The 15,558-nt window shown below is 41.1% G+C and overlaps 1 protein-coding gene across 2 annotated transcripts in view; it reads left to right on the plus strand.

The window, feature by feature from the left end:
• Positions 1–15,184, plus strand: part of ALDH1A3 (aldehyde dehydrogenase 1 family member A3) — a 30,424-nt gene extending 15,240 nt beyond the window's left edge. Inside the window, exons 5-13 of one of the 2 annotated variants that reach the window (XM_015811857.1) lie at positions 1,530–1,591; positions 5,131–5,259; positions 6,319–6,432; positions 7,644–7,746; positions 8,634–8,818; positions 10,765–10,929; positions 11,675–11,832; positions 12,857–12,931; positions 14,331–15,184. In XM_015811857.1, coding sequence (XP_015667343.1) covers positions 1,530–1,591; positions 5,131–5,259; positions 6,319–6,432; positions 7,644–7,746; positions 8,634–8,818; positions 10,765–10,929; positions 11,675–11,832; positions 12,857–12,931; positions 14,331–14,403 — 1,064 coding nt within the window. In that variant the 3' untranslated portion in view covers positions 14,404–15,184. The remainder of the gene's footprint in view (positions 1–1,529; positions 1,592–5,130; positions 5,260–6,318; positions 6,433–7,643; positions 7,747–8,633; positions 8,819–10,764; positions 10,930–11,674; positions 11,833–12,856; positions 12,932–14,330) is intronic. The other variant, XM_015811858.1, reaches the window with a different exon arrangement.
• Positions 15,185–15,558: the final 374 nt, after the last annotated feature.

Raw genomic sequence — 15,558 nt, forward strand, 5'->3', positions numbered from 1 at the left:
TTGTTGGCAAAGAGTCAAAGTGCAGTCATATTTATGCTTCTCTGCTTTCGGAGAATTAAAAAACAAACCCAATCCAAACTTATTTCTGAATGGCTTCCTTCCAGAAGTTGTGGGTGATCCATCACTGGAGGTTTTTAAGAAGAGATTGGACAGCCATTTGTCCCGAATGAAGCCGCGCCCACCCCATTGCCGGCAATGGCAAAACCGTCCCGATACGTTGCGAGCAACGTCACGTGACGTTGCGAATTTGACATGTCTGGCCTAGGGTCTCCTACTCAGGCAGATGGTTGGACTAGAAGACCTCCAAGATCCCTTCCAACTCTATTATTCTATATTCTGATTACAGGAGTTTAGACAAATGCTAAGGGCATTTTGCCCTGAGACTGGAACCATAGTGCTACCTTAATATTCTGGCATTACAACAAATAGCTATTCATAGCCTTATTCTCCTTTAATTTGATCTCTTTCTAAAGCCATCCCGCTTGGTGGCCTTTACTAACAAGTGCAACTTGAGATGAGTTTTATTTAGCTTTTTTCCCCAAATCAGAACAACCAGTATATTTAAGTTTAAATAGGTAATTAACATTCCATAGAACTGGGCTGAAGTTCAAAAAGTGATGAGATTGTCGGTCAGTTCAACCCATGTTTCCTTGATGTCAAGATTTTGGAAACAAAATTAAGCACGATGTGATAAGCTTTCTCTTTGTAAGCAAACAAAACATTAAAAATCCTCTGTTTCCATGGGTGCTTTGTTTAAGAATATAGTTGACATATAAGTTATAAAGCGCTAGCACTGATGATGTTACCTAGTTTGGTAGCGAAACATCTGCAAGAAAACCACCAAGCTCAGAGAGCATCAAGGGTACCTCATTTCAACCCTGAGCTATAAATATTTTCCTTTATTGGTAATTATATAGTTGCTATATAATTTCAACATGGATTAGATATATGTCACGTGTACTCACGAATATCTGACATAACATCATTTTGTGATTCAATTGTTTTTACTAAAGTGATGTATTTCAGTCCTCATTTATTTTAATGAGGAAAAGAACCATACCTAATAATTATTGGCTAAATGCAAGTTACAATTCATTTCTTTTATCATTGAAGAGGGAAAGAATTAGTCACTAGAAGTCATTGGTTCACACGGACATTTTAACAGTTTAAAATAAATGGGTTTTTCTTCCACTGTTCCTATATGAGTAAAGAGCTTGCCAGGAAAAGTATGTGTGGAAAGTCAGAGGCAAAATATTCCAAGCTGCGTGATTCTTAAGACTTGATAGTCAACTTCTGTTGGAGTTTCCTCTTATTTATTTTTTTTAAAAAAAGTTTTGCCATCTCTTGTTACCGCGTGAGAACGTACTCTAAATAGGCAAGTCAGTTATAGTTGGCAAACTCTCATGTTTGTTTCTGCTGAGCCCTTAGGAAAAGTTTTCCAGCCACCCTGTTTGTCTCCATCCCCTAGTATGATTCATATCAAAATCATCCTTGCTTGATAACATATCATGTTCTCAAACCTTTTGCAGATGAAAACTACGTCTGTTTCACCAGGCATGAGCCTGTGGGAGTCTGTGGAGCTATAACACCAGTGAGTAAGACGTTTTGGATTCTAATTTCTGTGTGGGGAGGGGTCCTGAGGATGGAGAGAAAAATTATTATGCGGATAGTCTCTAAAATCCCCTTCTTTCCCCTTTCCGTGGGATAATTAAGGTCAAGGAAAGGATTCTAGAGTCGTTAAAAATCAGAGGTGTTCACGAACCCACCGAGAGTTGAGCATGATTTCAGGGGAACTTGAGTTTTGAAGACCACTTCTAGAATGCCTGGCTTCCCCCAAGAATTTGGCATCTCTAAGATTGAGCTGCTAAGCGTTACCCAGTGACTGCCCAAATTTTAACAGGGCATTCGGAGTTGCAACAGCCTCAGAAAAGGCACTTTATAGCCTGTAAAATGTCATCTGGCCATCCTAAAGGGTCTCAACTGCACACAGACCCTTGTCACATTTAAGACTGGTTGCAGTGTCCCACGGTCATGTGACACCAGCAATTTTTTTTAAAAAATGCATTCTGGTATGTTTCACTAGTTTTGGGCAAAAACAAAAAAAATATGTCCATTTGTGAGAATGGATTTGGCTTATGAAGGTGTGATTTGCTAAACTCCCGCTGTAAACATGGTCAAAAAATTGGGTCCGGTCACATGGGTGTCTCGACTTACAACGATCATGGTTTATGATCTAAATTTCAGTTCCAATGGCAGTTGTAAACTGAGGGCTACGGATTGCTATCTGAAGGCAGTAGGGAGTCTAGAACTGGTCTTTGTGCCCTGGGTATTTATCCAGCAACCCGTAACGTCATAGCTTGTTTTATTCTGCTTTAGTGAATAAATCATAGTGACCGGTTTCCAGCCATGTTACATTTCTGAAGGCTGAGAGCATCATCTTCATTCAGCCTGCTTTAGAAGATCTGATCCCGGGGGTGCAAAAACTCTGTTGGAGGGCCACCTCGTAGCTGTGCATTGTCCGTGTGTGCTATCCACCCTAGTTCACAAATCTCAGTGTCTAGGTTCACCCACTATGCTAAGAGGGGAAAAAAAAGCAAGATACATCGCAAAATGTCCATGGAGATGCTCAGTCATCCAGGTCATGGTTGTCCCAAAGTACCTTGAGTTAAGCTTCATGGCATTCCAGCCAGCCTGTATTTAGAGTAATTTAAACAGACCCTCCCCACAAATTACCCATATTTTGGGATTGCAATAGACTCAGCATAGTTGGAGTCCTCCTCTTCCTTTGTGGGGGAAAGTTCCAGATCGGATGGAAATTATAAAAAAAAAAAGTCCAGCGCTCAGAGGGACTTAGTTATCCCTTCTGCATTATGAAAACTCCCAGTTAAATACGCCACAGGAGGAATGTTGGAGTGGTTGCGGTGCTCCACTCTAGTTTATTTTACATAATGGTTAATCCCAGCGTATCATGGCCCGTTCTGTTGATTACCCTGCAGGGGAAGATTGCCGCTAGCAATTACCTCTCCTTAATCTACAGCAGGTATTTTTGTTGGCAGAAGATGATTTGTAACTAGGCTGAGAATGTTTACACAGCTGTCAGAATAAAACACCACTCTGGGATATTTCCTTACCACTGCTGAGATTTAGCCAGTATCACATATAAACTTGACTAGATACGACATCTGATGTCTCCAGGAAAATAAAAACTGGCCCATTTTATCCAGGCAAAAGAGGTTCCACCAAGAGGAAAAGTTTAGAAGATGTTATGGACAATCCAGTTCATTCAGAACAATTTACTATGTTCTAACAGGAATTGTGGGACCCCCCCCCCTTTTTTTTTTCTATATGAGATGTTTCTTAATTAGATTTAGGATGAGAGTTGCTGTATGGTTTCCAGAGAGCTAATCTGGTGCGCTGGTTAAGGCACCAGGCTTAGCCACTGCACCAAAACCAGGAAATTGTGAGTTCTAGTCTTGCCTTAGGCACAAAATCAGCTGGGTGACCTTGGGCCAGTCACTCTCTCTCAGTCCTAGGAAGAAGGCAATGGCAAATCACTTCTAAAAGTTTGCCAAGAAAACAGCGAGGACTGACTGACTCAAAAGGACACACACCCAGACACATACACAAACACACAAAATGTCCAGCATCATTCACATTGTGCATACTTTACTCAGTGGGCTACATGTCCTCCTTCTAAGTAGAAATATAAGGAATACTTGGGGTGGATCTTCTCAGCAAGCAAATACAGGTAGTCCTTGATTTACGACCACAATTCTGAGCCCAAAATTTCCAAATTTCTAATTGTGAGAATCTGTTAAGCGAATTTTGCCCCATTTTATGACTTTTCTACCTAGGAAGTAGATAATGTTGGAGGCAGACATACCTCCAGTGAGAGGGAATTCCCAAACTTGCCCGATCATTGGAAAATAAGGCTACATTTCTCTATCTCCCCAGAAAAAAGGGGCAGTCAACTGTTTCTCTGGGCATGATCAGAGTGGTCATTGGGGAAATAGGGTCTTGCAAGTAACTTGCACAAATGTCTCTGGACTGACTGCATTTTAGCAAAGCACAACTTCAATCACGGCTGTTTGGAAATTACTTGGCCAACACACGCGGGACTGATCTTATTTTTAGACCCTTTTGGCTTCTCATAGTTTTCTTTCTGTGTACACGTGCCAGCACATAGCTGACTTTAGCTGATTTTCAAAAAGAAAGCTGGATTGGATCTGCTTAGTACTTGAGTGGGAGACCAAGTTTTTTTTTAAAAAAGGTAATTACAGAGATTTTTCTATTGCTATCAAGAAAACCACACATCTATGTCCAGGAAGTCACCTTTATCTCTGCTTAACCTTGACAAAGCTTTCAACAGTAACTCTTCCCTGTTTTTTTTAAAAAATCTTTTTAAAAGGGAACTTTTTTAAAAAGGGTCTACCAGCCGAAGTTTAGTTGTTTCTCCTCTAATTAAAGCTAAAAATCAGTGTACGCAGCCCTACAGTGACACTTAGAGATGGGATAAAGTATCACAGCATGATAAAAAGGATGTGCTCCTGTTAGAACGTGTAGCTCCTGTTCTTCAAAGGAAAATGTATAAATTCTACATTCTATAACAACCATAGACAAGCCTGTCATAAGAAGCATGGAACTTAAACTGTAGAATATTTAACTTAAATAGCAAATACTATCGGTTATGGTGGTTATTTAATTTAGCCGCGTGGTGGCACAGAGGTGAAGATCTCCCAAATTTGGAAGGTTGCAGCAGATGGTTTTCTCCTGGGGCAAAAAGAAAAAATAGCTGCTGTGAACTCTACATAGACGTCAGGAAGGGCATCCGGTCAGTAAATGCTCAGCTCCATCCAGTCGTTCTGACTCTATCCCGAATTAAGGGATTACAGGTTCATAAAAAGGGAGTTTAGGGTGGTTATTTAATTGATGGATTTGGCTGCATCAAGGAGCAGCCATACTGTGGTTCTCCAGCTCTCTAGGAAGAGCATCCAAAAGGGAACTAGAAAGGATGATAGGGATGTCCTTCTTACCCTCTCTGGATCACTGTTGTTTTGTTTCTGTATGGGAGACCAATTTCCTTGTGCGTTTCACCACACTTGGCCAAATAAAATCTTCTTCTTCTTTCAGTGGAATTTTCCTTTGCTGATGCTGATCTGGAAGATGGCCCCAGCTTTGTGTTGTGGCAACACCTTAGTTGTGAAACCTGCCGAGCAGACACCCCTCACCTCACTCCACCTGGGCTCTTTAGTCAAGGAGGTAAGTTCCATGAACAAATCAAGGATTTAGAGCTGGTGGTTTAGAGAAGAGACCCCCCCCCCCCTAGTTTTCTGGAAGGTAAAAGGAAAGGAAGGAAGGCTTTGAGACTAGCAAAACGAATATCAACCTTTTGAGGTCGTCCAGACGAGAAGCACAAACCATGAGTAGTAGCAACGCCATCTTTCACTGTAAGATTACATTAACAGAATCTTGCAAGTTTGAAAGCCCTTCTCCTTTTCTGTACTTTTACTTTCTAGGAAACTAGGGGGCGTGTCTTCTGAGATGCTTCCCATGCCCCTTTTCCTTCTGTGGGCCAAGATACCTATTGCATAATGGTTGATCAATCTGCAGCTCTTTGTCTATCAAGATCATTCCCCACACACCATTACAGATTCACAGACATCCATTTTTCTGAAATTTTGTCTGAGATATGGTATAGGTTCTCCTGCTTGAGCAGGGGGCTGGACTAGAAGACCTCCAAGGTCCCTTCCAGATTCTATTCTATTCTATTCTATTCTATTCTATTCTATTCTATTCTATTATTTCATTCCATTCCATTCCATCCCATATTCTATTCTATTCTATTCTATTCTATTCTATTCTATTCTATTCTATTCTATTCTATTCTATTCTATTCTATTCTATTCTATTCTACAATACACCAATCAAGGAACTACCAACACACAAACAAGCTAACAGTAAACAGCCTAATCAAGAAACCACTAAGAACAGTCCCACCAACACTGATAGGGCAAGCCACCAGTATATAAAATAAGAGCAAATCCTATCCCGTTCTAACCCTGATGATGTTACCTAGTTTGGTAATGAAATGTCTGCAAGAAAACCACCAATCTCGGAGAGCGCAAAGGACCCTCCCAAATCCTTTTGAGTTGAAGGATAATCTTGAGTTCCAGATAACTAAGTACAGAATTTCAAAAATGCTATAGTAGTTTTAGCAAATAACTCTGTTGCCACATCTACTTTGCTTCTGCCCCTTTCTTAACAGTTCATTTTGTCCCCCCCCCTTATTGCAACTCAAAACATGTTATTCCTTTTCAGGCAGGATTTCCTCCAGGTGTCCTGAACATCGTCCCAGGATATGGACCAACGGCAGGGGCCGCTCTCTCTATGCACCCCAAGGTGGACAAAATAGCTTTCACAGGCTCAACAGAGGTAGGTGATGGAAATATTTGTGGTTTTGTGTGTCTTTTTCTCCTTCACAATCCATTACATGGCCATTTTCTTTTCTTTTTTAAAAAAAGAAAAAAGTTAATCTACAAAACACTTCATTTTCCAAGAGAGCCACAAAAGATTCCCAGGCATATTTGCAAGTATTTCCAGGTACTCTGTAACAGATGGTTACAATAGAGAATTCTCACCTTTTTGTGTTTAAGTATTGTAGAAAAATGGTGAAGATGAAATAAATCTGTTGCTGTTAAAAGAGTAGGAAATCAGAAAACCACATGGTTCTGCTGTACATCAACAGACATTCTACCTTACGGATGTTTTGCATCAAGAGAGCCCGTTTGGTCCGTTTTTTCCCCCCTTTATGGAAATCATCTCTCCAAAATGTTTGGCCTTTGATGCAAAAAAGAGGTTATTCACTCGTCAAGTTTCTGCTTAACTGAATCCACCTGGAGATAAGCTGACATGTGTGGCTCTGGGTTTTATCCGGGTTAGCCAGGGCTCTGAGAAGGGTGGACTCTCAAATGCCCTCTCCAGAAATCTCATCCACTCTCCACTTACGGTATTTGGCACTGAGGATTTAATATCCTTGCCAGCCGCCTGTCAGTTTCCATCTGTTATGGTTTTTCTTGCACGCTTGAGATGCCCGCCTGTAATTATGAGGAATTGCTGTCAGCACCAAAGGCCTGGCCAATGCCTTTCAGTTGGGAATCTCGGCATGGAGCAGCACCATCTAATGGCGGAGCCCTGAATCCTTGATTGTTGCAAAAGAGCTTTTCCCCTTTTTCTGGGGTGTTGATTGTGAAGGTTTCTCAAAGCAATTATTAGAGGGCAAGCAAATTTCCAAGATCTGGCCGACAAACCAATGGTGGGGTTAATAGTCTAGTACAGGGGTCCCCAACCCCCGGTCTGTGGACCGGTACCGGGCCGCAGCATCCCAGCAACCGGGCCGCACAAACAAGCAAAGCCCCATCCATGGGATGCAGGCAGCACACAAAACCACGCACCCTCCGATACGCAGAAAATCTTTTCTCCACGGAACTGGGGGATTTCAGTTGCTCTTGGAAAACAATCTTAGCAAACTCCTAGTCAGCTCTTTCTCTGACTGAACAAAATATTCAGAACAGGGTTTTCTCCTTCTTGTGGGGCAGAAGCTAGGAATCTCACATTCTCTCCCCCCCCCTTTTTTTTTTGCATAGGTTGGAAAGCTGATCAAAGAAGCCGCTTCGAAAAGCAATCTCAAGCGGGTGACTCTTGAGCTGGGTGGGAAGAATCCTTGCATTGTTTGTGCAGATGCTGACTGTGAGTGGGGTCCAATTTGGAAATTTCTGCTACCCCTTCAGTATGTTCGTTCCTTCCTTTCAAGACAGCGTGTAGAAACTATGAAGCTGTACTGTTCGGGTGGGTTAATAGTGTGGATAGATGAAAAAGAGGGGGGAAGTCATGATTGTTCAAATTCCAGGGTGCAATATATATATATGGAATAGAATAGAAAAGAATAGAATTCAGAATAGAACAGAATTCAGAATAGAATAGAACAGAAAATATGGAGTGGAGTGAAGTAGAGTAGAGTAGAGTAGAGTAGAGTAGAGTAGAGAGTAGAGTAGAGTAGAGTAGCGTAGAGTAGAGTAGAGAGTAGAGTAGAGTAGAGTAGAGTAGAAAATGAATGGAATGGAATGGAATGGAATAGAAAGAATAGAATTCAGAATAGAATAGAACAGAAAATATGGAATGGAATGGAATAGAGTGGAATAGAGTAGAGTAGAGAATATGGAGAGTGGAGTGGAGTGGAGTGGAGTGGAGTAGAGTAGAGTAGAGTAGAATTTGGAATAGAATAGAATAGAATAGAATAGAATAGAATAGAAAAAAGAAAATATGGAATAGAATAGAATAGAATAGAATAGAATAGAATAGAATAGAATAGAATAGAATAGAATAGAATAGAATAGAATAGAATAGAATAGAATAGAATGGAATAAAATATAATAAGGGAATAGAATAGAATAGAATAGAATAGAATAGAATAGAATAGAATAGAATAGAATAGAATAGAATAGGAATTAGAATAGAATAGGACAGAACCTTGGAGGTCTTCTAGTCTGCCTCACGCTCAAGCAGGGAAGGGGTCTTAGTATATCACAGTTTTCTGTGCTCATGTTTTTACCTCTTTCTCTCTGACCTCTTTCCAGTGGACTTAGCTGTGGACTGTGCCCACCAGGGTGTCTTTTTCAACCAAGGCCAATGCTGCACAGCAGCTTCGCGGGTTTTTGTAGAGGAGCAGATCTATCCGGAATTTGTCAAACGCAGCGTGGAATATGCAAAGAAGCGACTCGTGGGAGACCCGTTTGATTTCCAAACTGAGCAGGGACCGCAGGTATTATATTGCCTTTGAAGAACTGTCTACTTTGTCCCAGGCCGTTGGTGCCGTTTGTTAAAATATCCAGCGTGCTTATAATGTGGTATAAAGCAGCACTTCTTAACTGGAGGGGATATTTATTTATTTATTTATTTATTTATTTATTTATTTATTTATTTATTTATTTATTTATTTATTTATTTATTTATTTATTTATTTATTTATTTATTTATTTCATTTATACCCCGCCCTTCTCCCGGAGGACTCAGGGCGGCTTACAGCCAGTTTAAAACAATCCCACATAAATACCAAATACAAATCTAAAATAATTAAAAATAAATATTTGAATTGGCCGCTCTATTAAAATTTTGTTAAAACCAATTAAAATACCCCCTAGGCCAGTCCTGCCCGCTGAAACAGCCAAGTCTTGAGGGTGCGGTGGAAGGAGGGGAGATCCGGAATCACCCGGATCTCTGGGGGCAGCTCGTTCCAGAGGGTGGGCGCTCCGACAGAGAAGGCTCTCCCCCTGGGGGTCGCCAACCAACACTGTCTGGTTGGCGGCACCCTGAGGAGGCCCTCTCTGTGGGAGCGTATCGGCCGGTGGGAGGCAATCTGTGGCAGAAGGCGGTCTCGGAGGTAACCAGGTCCGATGCCATGGCGCGCTTTAAAGGTGATAATCAGCACCTTGAAGCGCACTCGGAAGACCACAGGCAGCCAGTGCAGCTCAGCAGATGTACCTGCTGAGATACAGACTTGTACGTTGCTTTTTCTTCTTTATAACCCCAGCTCTGCCTGTGAAAAGGTCTGCCTTGAAAGCTCTTGTTTGTCCCATTTATTTATTCATCCCATTTATATAGCCAGCCATCGTAAAATGTGATTCTGAGTGGTGTACAATAAAATAGACTATAAAAAGAAACAAACATCAGCATAATTCCATAATAAAACTCCATAATAAAAAGCATGAACATGATTTACAGACTAGGAGACAGCATCTTTGTTGTCACATATGGTGTCGCTGTCGCACCATTTCTTCATTTCTACTTCATCTGATGTAGTTTATTTTTTATTTTATTTAAAAAAAAAACTTCCATGAGTTCCTTGACCAAGGAAAAATCAAGTCATTAACACACACACACACACACACACACACGTACGTCCATTTGGTGTCTACTCTGCTCTTTAGTGAATTTCTATACCAGATTGTATTCTGTAATAAATCTGTTGTCGTTTTCAGCTCCCCTGAAAAAAAAGAAACTCTTTCCTTTTCATTAGCAAATATCTCCCAAGGAAAATATTTCCCCAAAGTTGTAATTACACTATTACCAGCAGTGTGTGGAAGACTCCATTGCTTTTATTAAAGTTTTCAAACAATCCAAGGAAGAAATAGATTCTGGAAGAGTAATTGTGTCTGGACTGGACTGAAACAAATATTTTTTTTTACTTTATTTGTATCCCGCTTTTAATATTTTTTTTACAAACAAGTCAGGGTGGTGAACATATCCAACATATCTTCTTTCTCCTATTTTCCTCACAACAATCACTCTGTGAGGTGAGTTGGGCTGAGAGAAGGGAACTGGCCAGGAACAACCATCTTTCATGGCTAAAGCGGGACTAGAACTCACCATCTCCTGGTGATTGGTCCTCAGAGTCATCCAGCTGTCTTTCAGGGCTAAGGTGGGACTAGAACTCACCGTCTCCTGGTGATTGGTCCCTAAAGTTGGCTTTTTTGGCTAAGGCGGGACTAGAATTCACAGCCTCTCAGTTTCTAGCCTGGTGCTTTAGCCACTGGATCAAACTGGCTCTCTTAAATATTATTAAACATTAGATGCGTTATGTTTTCCACGAGGAAGACTCTTAAAGCATGGATGAGAAATAAGCCCCACGTTGATCTGTGTGGCACATTATTAGCATCTGTTTCTAGTTCTTCTATGAGCGGTGTGTGACGTGCATTTTTATTTTGACAGATTGATCAGCAGCAGTTTGACAAGATCTTGGATCTGATCGAAAGCGGGAAGAAAGAAGGCGCCAAGCTGGAATGTGGTGGTTTAGCGATGGGCGACTGTGGCCTGTTCATCAAACCCACCATTTTTTCAGAAGTCACAGACAATATGCGAATTGCCAAAGAGGAGGTACGGATTGGTTGATTTTTGAATCAAATTTATGTAGCCACCCAACTCGCACACAGTGACACAGAGTGACTGTCGACATCTATTTGGGGTGGTGAACAAAGAATCTTTTCATTCATAATCGTGTCTATTCACCCTTAAAAAAGATAATAATAAAGAGGTGCATGGATTAGGTATTCCTCACCTGGTGCTGTCCAAAATGTTTTGGGACTTCAGTTCACAGAATTTTGTCCTGACATGACAACACAACTAATAATAATACTAATAATAAAGTTGGAAGGGACCTTGGAGGTCATTGAGTTCAACCCCCTGCTCAGGCAGGAAACCCTACACCATTTCGGACAGATGGCTGTCCAGTCTCTTCTTAAAAACTTCCAGTGTGAGAGCATTCACAACTTCTGGAGGCAGGTTGTTCCATTGGTTAATTGTTCCAACTGTCAGGAAGTTTCTCCTTAGTTCTAGGTTGCTTCTCTCCTTGGTTAGTTTCCATCTATTGCTTCTCATCCTGCCTTCAGGCGCCTTGGAGAATAGCTTGACTCCCTCTTCTTTGTGGCAGCCCCTGAGATACTGGAACACTGCTATCATGTCCCCCCTCATCCTTCTCTTTGTTAAACTAGACATACCCAATTCTGAAGGACACCAGATGGGGACGCTACACCATGTGTTTGCTCAATAATCATAACCTTGTGTAAGAGGCAGGTAGCTCAATTTATTCACCTTCTGATGCCTGTGGTTTTGATGTCCACAGATTTTTGGACCTGTGCAGCCCATAACCAAGTTTAAAAGCCTAGAAGAAGTCATACAGAGGGCCAATAACACAGAATACGGACTCACAGCGGCGGTGTTTACAAAGAACCTGGATAGAGCCTTGTCGTTAGCATCGGCACTACAGTCTGGCACCGTTTGGTGAGAGGCTAGTTTTTTTCTTTCCAGCAGAAAATGGCTTCGTTAAGTCATTGCACTTCAATCTTCAGTTTGCAGGCATCGTAGACAAAGTACGCGACTTAACGACCACCATGGAGCCCAGAATTTCTGGTGTTAAGCAAGACATTTGCTAAGCGAGTTTTGCCCCATTTTAACGACCTTTCTTGCCCCCGCTGTTAAGTGAATCACTGCAAGTTGATAAGTTACTAACCCGGTGGTTAAGTGAAACCAGCTAACCCATTGACTTTGCTTGTCAGAAGGTCGCAAAAGGGACACAGCGATGGTCATAAGTATGAGCCAGATGCCCAGCATCTGGACTTTGATCACGTGACCACGTGGGGGGAAGGCTGCAAAGGTTGTAACCCTGAAAAACGGTCATAAGTTCCTTTTTTCAGTGCCATGGTAACTTTGAACGGTCACTAAGTGAACTGTTGTAAGTCGAGGACTATTTCTGTAAGTCTGTGTCCTCTCCTCCTTCTGATCTTAGAGTACATTAAGGTGTTTTTCGTTGGACTAGTTGATGCATGAAGCTACCTAGAAAGGAATAGAGTGTTGTACATTGGGTTAATGCATCATGCTAAGTCATAGTGTGACTTGTTTGGCTGTGTCTAAGTACGTTGGAGCTACGGTTTAAGACTAGAGCATCTTCTTTGTTTGATAATCCTAGAGAGGAGTTGGAAAGACATTGAACTGAATCCCTTAAAAGCTGCATGCTGCTCAACAACCAATTGTTAGACCCAGCATTAGGAAACTTCCAATGTTCTTGGGATATAGCAACGAATCAGGAAGGACAAGAGCCGATGCTTTGCAGGAACAAATTCTGAAGTTTTGAAAATCAGAGCAGATTCAAGGATTACTGAGCTAGAAAGCGGTCATTTATTTCATCGAGAATACGGTATGGTTCCTTCAACGAAACGTAGTTAAGCACAGCAAGGCTCAGCGTAGAGTGTAAGCTCTTCCCATACAGTAGAGTGTATTAATTACTAATCTGTCTTGGTTTTCACAGGATCAATTGCTACAACTCCTTCTTTGCACAAGCTCCCTTCGGTGGTTTTAAAATGTCCGGAAATGGCAGAGAACTGTAAGTCCGGTTTCTTGTTTTTGAAGGAAAATAAAGATGGGGAGTGGCAGGAACAAGAACCAAGAATCTAATTTTCCTTTGTCTTGGCTTAGAGGGTGGGTTTTTTTTTTGTTTTTGGCCTGGAGTTCCTTAGTCCCATGTGCCTCTTGACCCTGCAGCCTGGATGAACCGTGCATTTGCATATCTTCCCAAAGAATACAAATTATTTCTCATTAAACCTCTACTTAGGCCGTAAGCCTATGATCCTTAGGGTGGCATTTTTATCTGTAGTCCACCTTTCATTTTACCAAGATGACCTACACAAAAATAATTCCTAAATATATAGTTTGAAGCCAGACTAGAGACGGGCTCTCCAGACAGTCACCAAGAGTCAAGGTTGATTTAAAGTCTCTCTCTCTCTCTCTCTCTCTCTCTCTCTCTCTCTCTCTCTCTCTCTCTCTCTCTCTCTCTCTCTCTCTCTCTCTCTCTCTCTCTCTCTCTCTCTCTCTCTCTCTCTCTCTCTCTCTCTCTCTCTCATGATATTATTTACAGCAATAAAGACAGAAAATAAACAGATCATATTATCCACAATAATAAACCAGTTTAAAATATCCAGACAAATAAGGTTTTGACTCGCTGTTCTGCAAATGGGCACTGGCAAAGAGAAAAGTCCCTTTATTGTCACCATCTAAGGTGGCAACAATACTTGGAGAACAAGTTGTTAAAGCAATTGCCCCCAAACTGGATTTGTGAACTGGGTTCTTGAATTCTCCTATGGGCATAACCATTGCCAAGAATTCTGGGAGTTGACATCTACACATCTGGGGAACATCAGGGGAAAACCAAGGGGAAGGAAGTTGATTTAGTGAGGCACATGTTCACATAGTTGGGTTCCGAGGCATGCAGGAATTTTAAAGATAATCATATTTGGAGCTGGATGCACAAGCCAAGAATTTTAAAATGATTTTCTAACCCCTACAAATTTAAATATAATTAGAATATTCAAGAATTGTTCTTCGGAATACTGCTGAAAGTGTACGTGAGTGTGTAAGCCTTCATGTACCTTATGCATCTCAAATGTCAGAGAATGGACCTTTGTGATTCTGTTCTGGGCCAAAAAGTCAGATATGTGAATAGATTTTTAAGAACACAACCATTATTTGACTCAGATGTTCTGAAAACAAAAGGAGTTGAAATTTAACACCGAGATAGTTTCTTTTCATCTTTGGTTCTGAAGGATGGCCATCCAAAGCCCATCTGCCTTTTCATGTCACTTCTGGAAAGATTACCCTCTTGAAATGATGAGGGACATTTCACCTTAGTACGTAAAACTGGGGTGCGGAGGGAAGTAAATATGGAGTTACTTCCAGGCATGCTAAAGTACTTGTAACTTAAACTCAGAAATTTTGTTCTTCTACAGAGGAGAATACGCTCTTGCAGAATACACCGAAGTGAAAACGGTCACCATCAAACTGTCCCAGAAGACTTGCTGAGCTACGGAGGCATGGAGATTGAAAAACTCTTGACACTCTGAATGTTGACATATAACACGGATTGAGGGGCACATTTTAGAACTGGAAAGGGGGGGAAAATGCCTATTTTCCTTCCTTTAAAAAAGAATCCAAACGTTTGGGTTTGTTTTTTTTAGAGGGTTTTGTGCAGCTGCTCCTTCCAAGTCAAAATGAATTAACTGGTGTTCAAGACCAGATTTGGCCCAATGAGCTGCAAGATCTTTCCTCCAGTCTGGTATCTTTCAGATGGGTTAGGACTTGATTTCCTATAAATCCTAGTCTTTGGCCGTGGTGCTAGGAACTCTGGGAACTGAAGTCCAAAACATCTGGAAGAATCGGAGAAAGACGAAGAACGAAAGGCCAGCATGGAAGTATTTTTCAAGTACCAAACTCCACTCAACCCAAAGAGATACCCCAGGTTAGGGAACGGATTTCCAGGTGGAGTCCTGAGGCTATTCAACATTTTTATATTTCTTCAGTTAGGACAGTTTCCCAAATGTCCCACAAAATACGTTCACCAGGTGTTGAAGGCTAGATGACAGACTGTTTCTACTTGCAACTTCTCCCCTCCCCTTAGTCCTTCTCCACATTACGTAGAGTTGTATTTTTGCAATTTAGTCTCTGGGGGTTTCTGGCAAATATTTGACTATCGGCAAATACTAACGTGTTTTCACAATGTTTCACGAATACAAAAAAGGATGGATCCCAGATGCTTTTGCGAGTCTCTTGTCCATTAATGTTTCCCAAGTACTTGCACAGACATCCCCCCCCTCCCCTTTCTGGATGGTGAAAAAAAAAAGCAATATAAGACAGATACAAGTGATTGCCTCTCTCTTGTGCATTTAATGACCACTGTCTACAGTGCAATCTGGAATCATTAGTTTATTTTTTTATAGACTCCTTTTTGAAATAAATATATTCTTTGTTGTGATTTCACGCTTTTTCAATGTCTTGTAATTATTGGTGGTTAACCGTATTTTATTATGGTTTTGTACACACTGAATTTTTCTTTCTTTCTTTTTGTTTTTTTACACTTTGGAAATTAAAACGTTAGGCACTAATTGTAAAGTACAGCCCTGTAGAGTCTTTATATTATTTCATTGCATGTTAGTGCTGTCTTTTGATATGAAATATTAT

The sequence above is a fragment of the Protobothrops mucrosquamatus genome, unplaced genomic scaffold (assembly GCF_001527695.2).
Source record: "Protobothrops mucrosquamatus isolate PMUCROS unplaced genomic scaffold, P.Mucros_1.0 scaffold53, whole genome shotgun sequence".
In the NCBI taxonomy this organism is placed as follows: Eukaryota; Metazoa; Chordata; class Lepidosauria; order Squamata; family Viperidae; genus Protobothrops; species Protobothrops mucrosquamatus.